We start from the raw sequence: 14,163 nt of genomic DNA, 5'->3' as shown, positions 1-14,163 counted from the left end.
TTTCATTTAATATGGACACTGTTACTGATTGGTAGGTGCAAGTGTTCTTGATCACTAGTGTGCTGCTTGTTTCATAGCACTATGTCTCCACTTTTCCTAAACAGAACTGATGCTCTTTCCCTTTTTCGTTTGATTTTGCTTGTTTGTATTTTGCATATACAGCAGAAGCATAAGCTCTTCTTTTATTTTGTCTAGATGACAAAGAGGCACACCTTGGCGAAGTTAACATTGCAAGGCAACGTCTATCCGATGCCCAGCATGATGTTCATTCAAGACAACAACACGAGGCTCTCAGTCCTGTCTGGTCAACCACTTGGCACCACCAGCCTGTACACTGGTAAGGCACACTGTAGACAATGCAGAGTGTTTCTTAGTCAGCATAGCTGTTGCATTTTAGTAGTTTGGATCATGAAGTTACTAACTAAGTAGATTGCTCCTGCTTGTTTCAGAAGCAGCTGTCTTTTCAAAGGTACACTAATGATTAATCAGTATCCCTGCAGGCACAGGAATTTCATATCCTCTTCTTTAATGTAGAGCAGATTTCAGCTGTTTTTGAAACATTGCTGCCTGCCTGCCCACGAAGCCTGATTCTAGATTGTAAACATTGCATGCATACAGAAGCCACATTAGTGCATTTCGTTTGCGTTCGATTGCATGTATATTGTATATCTCATTAACTTCTGGAACATAGGTAATTAAGGCCAGTAAATTGGGCAAAAGACTTAAACTTGATATTTCTGTTGTCAAAAGCTATTATATTTCATTCGGTTTCTTTTCATTCTCATGGACTGATATTATTACTATTATATGCATTTGCAATATCTGCGGCAGCAGGATGTTTGCCAAATTTATGTGAAAAGTATTTTTCCCTAAATTTTTTAAAATACAAAACAATTTACGGGAAGAAACTTTGATTTTCAAAGCGCGTGAAACCATTTGGGGTGCAGCTGAAACTGTAGAGCATACAGTGGTGGAAGCAAATTTCTAATAATTTAGCTGTGATAAGATTGTAATATTTTGACATTGACCTTTTATCAGTACTGAGATTTTCAAGATTTCAGCTAATTATCTTATCACCATCTGACTATTGACTCCTTGTGCATTGTGGTATGTAGATATGTCGGATATTTTCCGGAGGTTCTCCTTTCATAGTTTCCAGATACAACAGGAAAATATTTCATTGATGCTTTGACGAAAATAAATTAATTGCTTGTTCGAACTAAGCGCTAAAATGCCAAGGTGTTCCTTTTCATTAAAGGGACACTGACAGCAACTCCATCCAATTTTTCTTTTGAGTAAAAATTTATTCCAAGGCTCTTTCTGTGTATGTGGATCTTTGTCCAAGCAAAAGACACATTTATTGGTAAAAAAATTTCCTTCAAAATTTCTACCATCACTTGTTTCAAACTCATGATGTCTACACAAAAAAGAATCCGTTATCATTATTTTGATGTCATTGGTGGTGTAACCTAGGTTCTGGGATGCGCGCCCATAAAACTATGTCCATACACACAGCTCGCTTGCAAAATCGGCTGGTGACGGTGACCCCTGTATTTCATTTTTTTTTCTTGCTTATAAAAGCTTCTTTTTCAGAAAAAATAGCTTTTTTTTTTTTTCATTAGAATGCAGTAATATGTCGATGCAGGCCAACTTCAATTTGTCTTCAGTGCCCTTTTTAACCATGGTAAATAACAGCAGTCAGGATCAATGTTTGTCGTTGTAACTTGGTTTCAAGTTGACAAAGATGCTCTTTTGAGGTGCCGAAGTGTTCTTTTCTTCATTTTAGGTGGCAGCACGTTTGTAACTTAAGTCTAAATTGCAACCAGACAGCCTTCTTTTACAGTGCTAATCCTTCATTGCCCTTATGTCACATTGCTAATCTTTGTGGCTTGTTTCTGCTCACGCAGGAATGGTGGATGTTTTCTTGGATCGACGACTCAACCAGGATGACAAGCGTGGCTTGCAGCAGGGGGTCTTGGATAACCTCAGGACACCAAGCCAGTTCAGGATCCTGGTAGAGAAGTTCGCAGCAGAATCTCAGGTTGGTGTTATTACATTGCTGGGTAGCCTTTGCATGGCCAGTAGGGCAGTAGTCCTTCTGGTTCCGGCTTTCTTGCACTCCTTTGACATGGGCACTTCTGAAGTTATCGATATTCTGGGCACCATGTAAGGTGCCTGTGCAAGGTGCCCAATGAGCATGCATGACCGATAGAGCTGGCCGGTTTATGAACCCTGAGGGGGTAGACATGTACTGCATAGTGTACAGATGCGTGTAACCACTGTTATTGTAAATTTTTTATTAAGCAGTTATTCTGAGAAGCAAAAAAGGCATCCTAATTTACCCCAACTGCAATACACCTACATAATGTAGCCATAAGAGGTGTCAAAAAGCAGTAGAATTTAAAACAGTTTTTTTTTATCTAGAGGTACATAATGAGAACCTATGTTGCTGAAATGGTGCACCTCTGCAGCAAGCTCTGTTTCAGCTGAAGGTGGCCACCTGGCACCTTTGAAATCCGAAAGAGCAGCCTTCAAGAAGCTGCAGTCAGCACCACGTAGCATGCTACAACTCAGTGCGAACATGACGAAAATGAAGTAGCTGATGATGTTTACAAACATTTTACAAATAAAGTATGTCTAGTTTTGCTTTTTGCACATTTAATCTTTTTTTCACTCAAACCTGTAGGCTGTGTGAAAATGTATCAGAAATTGAGTGTCCAGAGAAAAATAATCTACACCTGCTGACTAGAGGGGCTGTCTGTACTTCTGTTGTGGTGAAAGTAGCAGGAATTAAAAATTGCAGGTGCAGCAGCTGAATGAGGTAGTCTGCCTAATTTGTCTGCACTCTCTAACAACATGTAGCAGTCATACTACAGCAACACACTTTACTTTTAGTGCCATCTATTTACAGTGCCTGCAGTCCGATGTCCTAATTGAGAGGGATGTTAAACACCCATAAACCAAACCAAACCATCTTTTTACAGTGATGGAATGATATTTTTGATTATTGTACTGACCTTCTTGCTGACCTGTTTGCTTGCAGTAACTTCTAGATAGTCTGGCTCTTGTACTTTGCAAAGGCCTTTGTGTCAGAGATTACCGGATAATTGCTACATGGTCATCAGCATGCTTGATAGTGGCAGTTGTGCTTTTGCCAAGACTGCTTTGCTGTATATGATACTCTGTTAACATTGTGTCAGTGCATCTTACTTTCACCTCTTTTTGTAGGCAGGATGATAACAGCGTTTCCTCTCCCACTTTCTTTGGACAGAAAGAGACACCGTTGATCAACCACCCATCCCTGCTAGCGCACCAGGCGTCCCTCAGCCTGCTGCACCCACTATTCACGTTGATCCACAGTCGGCCACAGCGCATGTCTGACCCACCCCTCAAGAGCTCGTTCACACCCTTGGGGGGACCCCTGCCCTGTGATTTGCACCTCATGAATCTACGTACACTGGCCCTGCCTCACTCAGCCACGGCAGGCACCAAGTAAGTTCCCACTTTTTTCTTCTAATTTTTTTTCCTTTTTCAAGCTAGTGGGCAGGCTCTGGTACAGGTGTAGATTAGCCATAAATTTACCCTTCGCTGTAACCTACCCTTGTGTACTCAAAGCAGTGACATGTTTTGGAGGTCAGAGGTCTGTAGGACATGCTGTGAGCTTACCTTAGAGACTTGCAAATGCAAAGGTTTTTAATTGGCATGCTTATATGCTTCTCTGCTGCTTTTGCAGCTACATATTACACATAGCACGCACCAGTGGCATGTCCCCAACTGACATGTCATGTAGGCTACATGTAGTGGCTTGACGTGACCTATTGACTACTTTTTTTCAAGCAGCACAAAAGGTGCACACAGCCAGATAGATTAGACGACAGCAGCAGCGCCATTAGTGTCATTTGCTCTGTCTCTATGTGTGCTGTTTTACTCTGTTCCAAAGAAGATCAGCTAATGTCTGCTATCCTGCATAAATGTCCTCTGCCACTTATGTTTTCTCATACCAAAGGGGCAGGGGTGCCAGGAGCAGCAGTAGATGTAGACAAGTGACAAAAAGGCTTTTATTTTGACCTTCTATTATAGCCTAGAAGTAAACTGAGCATGCACTGTCATTCTAGCTGCATTTGTACCAAATCCAGCAGAAAGAAACATTCAGGGGTGCATCGGGGTGCACTATTATCATCTGTGCTGTCGTGCCTTGCATGCAATAAGTCCCATTTCCCTACAGACAACGTTAGAGTAGAGTTGGAATGCAGCAATGTGCTCCATTCACTTCTGTCTGCACCTGTACACTATCTTTAAAATCCAATGAGTCAGGCATTTCAGATTAAAAACCATGAAGTATGCATCATAAAGCACATCAAGGACCCATTCCTGGGATTTGTGCTGCATTGGGAGTCAATTTTTGTTGAATCGTCGCTATATTACCGCATAGGCAGCTGAAACGCGACAGCATATTACACCAGTGAACAACCACCTTGCAATCAGCATGTTCTGATTGCTCTGTGCAGGACACCTATCTCAAGGCCAGGTCTCTTTTCTACTTCACTGTGCTACATTCTGTCCGTGTTTCTCGGTTCCATGGCTCCGTTCTGTGAAAAAAAGTAATTTCATGATCTTGCCCAAGTTGTCTTCGCAATGCAGTTGTGTGTTTCAGGCAGCGCAGCTGTTAGTGGACAGATTTTTTTTTTTCATACAGTGCTCTTTTTCACTGCGATATGAAATCTAAACATTCTTGTTTGATTCCTTCGCAACTTGGAATTGTCTGTCTAGCCATTTTGGTGCGCAGAAAAAACAGATGCATTTTTATTTTGCTTCAAGCTTCTTTGTCCTTATGCATGCTTATTCATCGTCGGGTCATTAGCGTATTGATTCATTCAGACTTCATCTGCTTTATCTTGCTATCATGACATTCAGTCTTGACATTAAAAGAAGGTATTAATTCCTTACAGTTGTCAGAGAGCAGTACTGGAAATGATCTTAATGAGGTAGAAAATGCGAAAGTGTTAACATCATTAAGTGGCACCGTCCCACATTTTTGTTGCCATTGTAATTTTATTTAAGTATTATCAAAAATAATATAATAGCTAGATGAAAGCATCCACAAAACTGGAGCTGATGCTTGAGGTATATGATGTCTGTTTTTTTTTTCAATTGGGCACCTCTCATCTTTTGTGCATCTCCTACCCAGGGCAAAAGTTATTTGTCAATTTATTAACTTTTAAATTGACGAATGAAAGCAGTGCACTAAGGGCTTATAATTAGGAATGTACTGAGCAATTCTTGTATTGGCATTTGATAATGACCCACACTGCATAGCCCAATCGTCTAGCCTGCGCTGCTCTTCCTTCATGCTGCATTTATTGCCTCCAAATTTTAGTTTGACATCTTCAAGTATCTCGTTATGTATGAGGGTTGCTCTGCTGGCAAAAAAAAAAAAGCAACTGTGTCATTCTGTACTCATATTTATGAAAATGTCAGTTTGTGGCTGCATTGCATGGAGCAAAAACAAAAGCGCCACATTGCATTATTTCAGTGCTACCTTTTGTGAGAGTTGGGGGGGAATCAGTGAAAGGTTTGCAAACTCCCTTGATGTTTTGTAAAGAGCCTGGGCCTGAGGCACGCAGAAAGCCAGTGTAACTTTGAGAAGTTATGCACCCTGTTACGTGGAATGCACATCCTGCTGCATGAAAAACCAAGCAGACCACATTTTCAGGGAGGTTCAAGTTCTAACGGCTTTTGTGTGGGGTCTTTTTTTTTTTTTACAGAGCTTTCAACTTTCACACCACCTCTGCACCTTTGCATGCGTTTGTCATAGGCTGCGAGATTTTTCCTCATGTGCATCTTCTGTTTGTTGTTCCTTCTCTGCCCATTCTTAGGCCAGAGTCGTCTTGGAGCCCTAGCAACACAACAGCCATGTTCCTGCACCGCCTTCCCCATGACTGTCGGCTACGGTCGTATGCCATGCGCTGCACTCTGCAGACTGACTCCGTGGTTTGTAACTGCATTGATATGTTACTGGGTACTGTAGGTTCGTTGGGTGCAGTGTTGTACTCTGTGTACAGTATCCGATAGGATTCTGGCTGTGTATGCTGTTGGTGAGCATATACTGGTCCATGTGGATGAACGAGCCAAGCTGAGCAAAAAGTGAGCTGCTTGTGAGACTGTAGTATCTCCTCGTACGAATGTGGACGTTACTGGTGCCATCTTAAAAACTAGGAATGCAAATATGTTCTTGAATTGTTTATCCATGCAGTGTTACCTGCTGGCCACACATGTGGGTTCATTGTTAGAACACTTAATTACAGCTTATTTATTTCGGCATTGTTTCAAGTACAAAGGACATCATGAATGAGCAGAAGCTGCTGATAACACGTGAATTCAGAAACGCATGTGCATCAAGGCACTTTATTGTGCTGCTGAAGAATTTACCTGATCCAGTCACATTACACCTCACAGGTGTAGGCAGCACTATGCTGAACTAGTTAGAGGGAGTATAAGCAGCATTTTCTTCTTGCTAGGTTCTGGCAGCACTGTGTGTTGTCATTAGCAGACTCAATTATGAGCCAGAATGTCTGCTGACGCATGGGGATCAAAGGAGGTTCCTCGAGTCAAAGTTTGTTTCTGCTGAAAGTGCCTACTGAATTTAGTTTGAGCATGAAATAATTTTCACTCCCATTCATGGCAAACTGAGTCGAACAACCTCCTATAATCGCAGTGAAATTGACACTGAAACTGCCGCTAAAGTCACCTGAGCTGGATTCGAACTCATGCTGGTGTGAACCCAGGTGCTAGCTTAACTGGCTGATGCCTCAGACCACTTGGCCGTCACCACAATAATGAAAACATTGTTTCTAACTGGCAGTTGTTCTATACACGAAAAGCATTTGCTGGAGATTAGGTGTCCAGACTCCAGACTGAATGACGTTACATAGACCATGCCACATGGAAGAGTGTAGGTCACCACATTGTGGCGCTTTAAGAGCACTGGCAGGAACTACAAAACAGAAGTAGGAACACAAACCACAGTGACACAGAAGGGAAAGCCACAAATCATTTTAATCATTAATCTCCCTCCGCACCTGATATAATCATACTGTATGTCCACATGCTCAGCAGGAGTGGTGTGGCATCAGTCGGCGGTGCCTATTGGTCCGAGACGTGTCTTAGAAAGGCACTGAGGACAACTCCGTCCAATTTTTATTCTGTGTAAAAATGATTCCGTGGCTCTTTCTGACTAGGTTGATGTTTATTCAGCAGCAAAAAGCTCATTCGTTGCTAAAAAAATTGAATTTCCAAAATTTCTATGCCATTTGATTCAAACTTGCGACGTCTGCGCCTAAAAGGACTCTGTAGTCACCATTTTGATGTGGGTGGCAGTGTAGCTTAACCTCTGGGATTCACGCCCAAAAGTCTATGTTGATGCACCACAGTTTACTTGCACGTTTGGCTGGTGGTGGTGGTGACATTTATTTCATTTTTTGGCCTTTTCCAGCTTATAAATGCTCTTTTTGCAGTGGAAGAACATCTTTAGCATTACAATGCCGAAAAATCTTTCAGTAGAGGCCAATTTTCAATTTGTCCTTAGTGTCCCTTCGACTGATTGGCAATATCTGCTTTGTGCAAGTCCGTGTAAGCACATCCAATTACATTGCTGATCACTAAGAGGTGAGGTTGCTTGACTATCTGAATTGTAATAGCTAGGATGCTTTCCTTTTTCTTTGTATTTTGCTTAACTCACTCTTTTGATTGTTCCTTATGCAAGACATCTTGTCTGGCTGCAATTATAAACAGGTCATAATGTCTTTCTTACACTAGAATCTTTTCCAGCTGCAGCAGTGAACAGGTCATAATGTTTTTTGTTCTAAACTGTGGTGCTGACAGAGCCTTATTTCATGCACTCCAGGCAACACTGGCTGACATGTTTCCCGACTACTTTGGACCAAGCGTGGAGGAGACGACGTTATCACTCCTCCGTACGATCTCGTCAACATCCACCAAGACCTCCCACCTCAGCTTGCCTCCACCAGCCGAGATAGCCGCGTACAAACTTCAGCGGCGGTGAACGCATTCCTCTCTGGTTAACCATTCCCATTCCATATCTGCTGCTTGCCAAAAAGAAAGAAAAAAATGGAGAGGAATTTTTTACTTCTCCGGGAGGAGAACGGCCACAGTCAAGTAGTGTGCCAGATAAGTGCCAGTCGCTGACTGGCATGGCACCACCGTGTGCTTGCTGTTAAGCCTGACAGCTACACATCACCAGACCAGTGGCACACACAGCAGAGAGCACTCGGTCCATGCCTGGCCACCTAATGCTCAAGTCTTCCCCAGCCTGCTCTGTAATGTCGGGCCTCTTGCTACTTTTAGTGAATGCTGCCGTTTTCTTGCTCTCATTTGGTGGTGACCATTGCCCCAAGTTTTATTTATTTTTTACTTGTCTACTTCATGTTTACCATGCATTACCAGTTCCATTCTTCTCTTTCTGGGTTAGGGTGCCCCAGCCTGCTTGAGCAGCAAACCAAAAAATATTTTAGTAGATTATAGTAGTAATGTAATGTCCAGTCATGCAGTTTTCATTGTTCAGGTGTTGTGTTGGCCATTATTTGGCAGCATGACACGTCTGGCATTTGAGTTTCCAGATGCTTTTCATTCTGTAGGTCAGCCATTGAGTTGTGAAGCAAAACTTTTCGAAGGAGTCGCTGTTTCATCTGCCAAAATATAAATGATTAGGGTGAGGCTATTTTAGTCAGGCTGGGAGGCTAGAGTAATGTTAGTTTCTTTAGCTCTGTGTACAAAGATACATTTATTTTTCAAACAGAAAAACGGTGACTAATTGAGACCTGTACCAGTGATGCAGAACTGTTTTGCGCAGTGAGTAAATGTGCAAGTTCATTCTTGAAAGGCAGCTGGAAGCATTAAGAGCTTGCCTTTTGCCCGTCTTCCCTTACTGATTTTGCAAAGTGTCACCAGAAAGGTTAAAGTGTGATTTGCACTAGAAATGCACTGTTAGCCCGCGGACACTCTATGGCACTGGAGTACTTTTAATGAAGACATCGGTTACTGTGCTGACATCTCTTCCTGCACGGCCCGCAGCCCAACAAAGCCCACAGGCTTTGTGCCTGTTTATGTTTAATAGTGTGCAGCCTGAAAAGGTTTGTTAGCAATAGCAGCTGTTATCGACAGCTGCTCCTTCAAATGTGGCGTACCACTTAGGCAGAACTGTGACTTACATATGATAACAGAGCAACTGTGAATAGTGTACACTGCGTGTAGCTTAGGATGTTTTAATATTTTTTCTGTGATTAGAAGGAAGGGAGAAACTTGTGTGTTCCCTTGTGTATTTTGCCGGTGAGTCATTAGAGGCAGTCTACTGTGTTTGTGTGACCCGTGATGCAAACCATTCCATAGCACTGTTTAGAGAGCAGTGTCCAGTACATGACGGGCTTTTTTGCTTTGTAAATAACATTTATTAAAGAATTAACTCGTGTTGTGGAAGAATGCAAGTGAGAACATTATAGCCGCAGAAAAATAAAAGCGCTTAGATATCCTTACTGTCTACATTTTATTGTGTCCTTTCACTGTTTAACCTTTTACTCAATGTTCTGTGCTTTGCACAAAAGTTTCCTGGACTGTGTTTTACCCAAGAAAAAGAATTGGCAAACACTCCACTCCTTTACCTCAATCTAAAGGAGTGGATAGAGGTCGTAGGTGGTGAGGCAGGAGGCTTATATCATGCGATTGAGTGAATGGTGTGGTTGGAAGCAAGACCTACGGAACTAGAGACCTGCACACTTCGCACTGCTCCAGCGCTCACCTTCTAGTTCATGCCTTTTGCCGCTAGGGAAGGGCAGCTGCGGGCGACGTGGCGCTACAATTAACCTGTTGAGCAAGCTGGCGTCAGTTATTTTACTTCAAGGATGTAATAGTTTTGTCATTTGTCTACGTTTTGAGTATTCATCATTCATCCATTGCCTTAGCAGAGATGCCAGAAAGTCTCACGCATGCATGCGCGCAAACAGAATATTCACCGCTAGGATTTAAAGAAATGTCATATTTGCATCATTCATTGCTGGGTTTCAAAATAAGACAGGACAAAGTCACAGGGAGGCAGTGAAAAGCAGACGATGTTGATATTGATGACAAACAGGATGGATGGATGGATGGATGAATACGGCTGAACCCTTTAAATCGGGCGGTGACTCAAGCCACCTAGCCATGTCTTGTGAAATTTTACTCTTGTCTTGCTTTTAGCCACCAATCAGGTAACATTCGCTTGATTATTTCTACCCGCTTAAAATCCACTTTCCCTTCACTATCCCTAAACCCCAATGCCTTGGGTAAGTCAGCCGTTTCCTCCTCTCCGCACGCAATGCACAAAGTGTCTTATCTCATGGTACCTGACTCTATACGTCTTAGTCCGCAAAACTCCAGTCCTGGCCTCAAGCAACAAAGAGCTTCCCCTACAATTATCATAGATATTTTCTTTGACAATTTCCTGTTTAAAGGTCTGGTACGTTCCCAGTGCCGATTTCGTCAGCATCCCTGTTTTCCACAGAGCTCTATCTGTTTCTTTAACCTTTTTCTTAACCGATAATTGCTGATTTGCCCCCTTACTGCTGTCCAGGTATTTGCTTGTCTATTTTCTAGTTCGCTTTCTCCATTTCGTGTCAATATTCTTTATATACAGGTATCTGAAAACTTTCCTAGCCCACTGCTTTTCCTCCATCTTTCTCAATCGCTCCTCAAATGCTATCTTACTGCTAGCCTCTCTGCTCTCGAAAGACGCCCATCCCATATCACCCTGTACCCCCTGATTTGGTGTATTGCCATGTGCTCCCATTGCTAACCTCCCTACTCCCCGTTGTTTAATTTCTAACCTTGCTTGAACATCTGGCCTCATACAAAGGACCGCATTACCGAAGGTCAGGCTAGGGACCATCACCCCTTTCCAGATCCCTCTTACCACTTCGTACCTATTGTAATTCCACAGTGCCCTATTTTTCATGACAGCTACATTCCTACTAGCTTTAGTCATTACATATTTTTCATGCTCTGTCAGATACTCAGCACTGTTATTTATCCACACCCCAAGATACTTGTACTCATCCACTACCTCTAGCATGAACTCCTGTATTCTATGCTCGCCGCCCTCTTCATTAAATATCATGACTGCAGATTTTTACTTACTATATTTGAAGCCTAATCTATCTCCTTCTGTACTGCATATGTCTAATAACTTCTGCAGGTCTTCCTTGTTGTCAGCCATTATCACTATATCGTCCGCGTATATTAGTCCCGGCAATGTCTGTTTAATCAATTCCCCTTGCTTTAAAAAAGATAGGTTGAAGCCTAGTCCGCTCCCCTCTAGCTTGGTCTCCAACCCTTGCAGGTACAACATGAACAACAAAGGAGACAGGGGACATCCTTGCCTAAGCCCCCGCTGTATCTCTACAGGCCCTGATACATTTTTTTCCCATCTTATGAGCACTCTGTTACCTTTATATATATCTTTTAAAAGATTAATTACTCCATCTTCCACATCCAATGTGCCCAGTATGCCCCACAAATACTCCTGAATAACATTGTCATAGGCTCCATAATATCCAGAAATGCTAGCCATAGGGGCCTGTGTTCCTTTTCAGCAATCTCTATACACTGCGTCAATGAAAATAGATTGTCCTCCAACCTCCTTTGTTTCCGGAACCCATTTTGTAGCTCCCCTAGCACCCCCTCGTTCTCCACCCAAGCCTGCAGTCTATCCTTCATAATCTCCATCACCACCTTGTAAACCACACATGTCACTGTTATGGGATGATAGTTACTTACGTCTGCTTTGTCCCCCTTTCCCTTATATATCATGTTCATTCTACTTAATCGCCATTCATCGGGGACTTTCTCATCCACTATCATTTTGTTCACTACCTGTATTAATGTCTTCTTGGATTTTGGTCCTAACTTCTTTATCAACATAATTGGGATACCATCTGGTCCTGTTGATGTGCCACTAGGAACCTTCTTCTCTGCCCTTTCCCACTCTCCTTGCTCAAGTGAAGCTATTGCTGTAACCGGTCTATCCTCCTTCGATAGATTATGTACAACATTTCTTTCTGTAAATTTTTCTGTCATCTTTGTTCCTATGTGTTTTATTGCTTCATCCCCTTCTAGTTGAATACCCTCATCTGTAACAATAAACCTTTGTTCTAGCCTAGTCTTATTACTCATTGCATTTAGATGTTTCCAGAATTTTTGGGCTGCTTTTCTATCCTTTTTATTTACTTTTGACATCCATTTTGCACCCTTTCTTCTAATTTTCTCATTAATCATATAGGATGCTTCCTTTCTACTCTTAATGAGGGTATCCCATTTTCTGTCTACTTCCAATTTTGGTTCCCGACTCTTCTTGGAATATCTGTGCTCCCTGGACGCTTCCTGACGTTTCTCTATTGCCCTCTTGGCCTCTTCATCCCACCAACTCTTGGGTTTGCATCTTTTCCCTTTTAGCTTTACTCGCACATTAGCTAGCTCTAGCTCCAGTAATTGAGTTAATTTGGTATAAGTCTATTCTGTTTCACTATCCTCAAAAATTACTTTCTCGATTTGTTTGGCTGCTGCTTCCAATTGCTTTTCTGAGTAAAAATTCCCCTCTGATTGTTCATCTCGCTTCAGTCCTACATTGGTTTTTCTTCTGAAGCTCAACTTGATACGCTTGTGGTCACTACCTAGACTTCTGGAACCATGTTCATCTATGCTCATTACCCCTAATCTATTATATATCATCTGTGACATTAGTGCATAATCTATCGTCGAGTGCAGACTCCCCGCCTCCCATGTTATGAGCCCTTCACACTTCTCGTTACTGTTGCATACAACTAAATCATGCCTGTCACACATGTCCTGCAGCATGCTTCCTGTCGAATCCGTGTACCCAACCAGGTCTTCTATGTGTGCATTCATGTCACCTAATATAATTATCTCACCCTGTCCTCCTAGCTCATCAATGTCGCTTGCAATACATTCTAACATTTTCCTCTTTTCCTTTTTGGCATTAGCTCCTGTCCACAGGTATACAAAGCCAAGGAGTGTTTGCTTGCCTGCCACTGTTCCTTTTAGCCATAAATGTTCCTTGCATCCCAGTTTAACCCTTTGAAAATTCATACTTTTATGAATGAATGCCCCAATTCCACCCCCCTTTCTGCTGCCCTCTGTTCTATTGCAGTGTTCCCATGCGTTGTGTGGGTTACAGGGTGGTTGCTCCATGTCTCTAAGATGCGTTTCCACTAAACCATATACCATTAATTCCTCCTGCCCTAACTCTTCTTCTATTTCCTCCCATTTAAGTCTATTCCTGCCACCTTGCATGTTAATGAAACCTATATCTGAATTAACTTGGCCCTGGCGCTTGCGTCTACTTCTCCCCCTATGGTTCCCTCGTCCCTTTGATCTTAATTCTTCCTTCTCTACACTGGTTCCCTCAGAGCTCTGGGTCCCCCCAAAAAAGCTGTTGCCTGGCGACCTATCCTACTACCCACCCTCTTGCCAGTGGCACCACCGTAGTGAATGCCATCCTGTGTAAAAGGGTGGGGCCTGACCTCGTACACTTCCCTGTTGACTTCCATCACCCCGTATCTTAGTTGTCGACTCAATAACCTAATTACACGGTTAGCCTCAACGACCCTCCTTTCCGTTTCGAAACAAACAGGTCAACCGAGCGCCCTCAACGGCTAGAAAGAAAGTTGGCGCACGCAGTCCCATAGGACCCCACCAAATGTGCAGGTTTGTAGTTCAGTAGGTCTTGGTTGGAAGTAGGGTAATTGGAAATTGGTCTTTATGGACTGCTGCATTGTCTGCTATTGAGACTAACTGTAGTGTAAATTTCTGACAATTTAGCTTCATAAACAGTTGTTTCAAAAGCATAAACAAAGTTTTCTTCGATTTGTGCAAAATACTACAACAAAATGCTAATAAAGAAAGTGCTATCGAGGACAAAAGTTTGCGGGACGCGAGTTCTTAGAAAAACGTTTATTTTAGCTCCACCTCGCTACCCAGTCGCCTGATATGCCAGAGGAAGGAGCATTTAGGCCTTTAATACCCTCGTACAATATCAGGCGACTGGGTAGAGAGGTGGTGGTACAATAAACATATCTACTAGAACTCGCGTCCCGCAAG

At 42.5% G+C, this 14,163-nt stretch overlaps 1 protein-coding gene across 3 annotated transcripts in view; it reads left to right on the top strand.

Annotated features, from left to right (window-relative positions):
• alpha-Man-IIa (alpha-mannosidase 2) overlaps positions 1–9,548 on the top strand; it is a 71,658-nt gene extending 62,110 nt beyond the window's left edge. For all 3 annotated transcript variants that reach the window (XM_077627112.1, XM_077627110.1, XM_077627111.1), the window contains exons 20-24: positions 196–337; positions 1,908–2,041; positions 3,272–3,492; positions 5,877–5,991; positions 7,904–9,548. In XM_077627112.1, coding sequence (XP_077483238.1) covers positions 196–337; positions 1,908–2,041; positions 3,272–3,492; positions 5,877–5,991; positions 7,904–8,062 — 771 coding nt within the window. In that variant the 3' untranslated portion in view covers positions 8,063–9,548. The remainder of the gene's footprint in view (positions 1–195; positions 338–1,907; positions 2,042–3,271; positions 3,493–5,876; positions 5,992–7,903) is intronic.
• The last annotated feature ends 4,615 nt before the right edge of the window (positions 9,549–14,163 follow it).

The sequence above is a fragment of the Amblyomma americanum genome, chromosome 6 (genome assembly GCF_052857255.1).
Source record: "Amblyomma americanum isolate KBUSLIRL-KWMA chromosome 6, ASM5285725v1, whole genome shotgun sequence".
NCBI lineage: Eukaryota > Metazoa > Arthropoda > Arachnida > Ixodida > Ixodidae > Amblyomma > Amblyomma americanum.
Note: the sequence above shows the minus strand (reverse complement) of the source record. Positions and strands in the feature narration are given on the sequence as shown.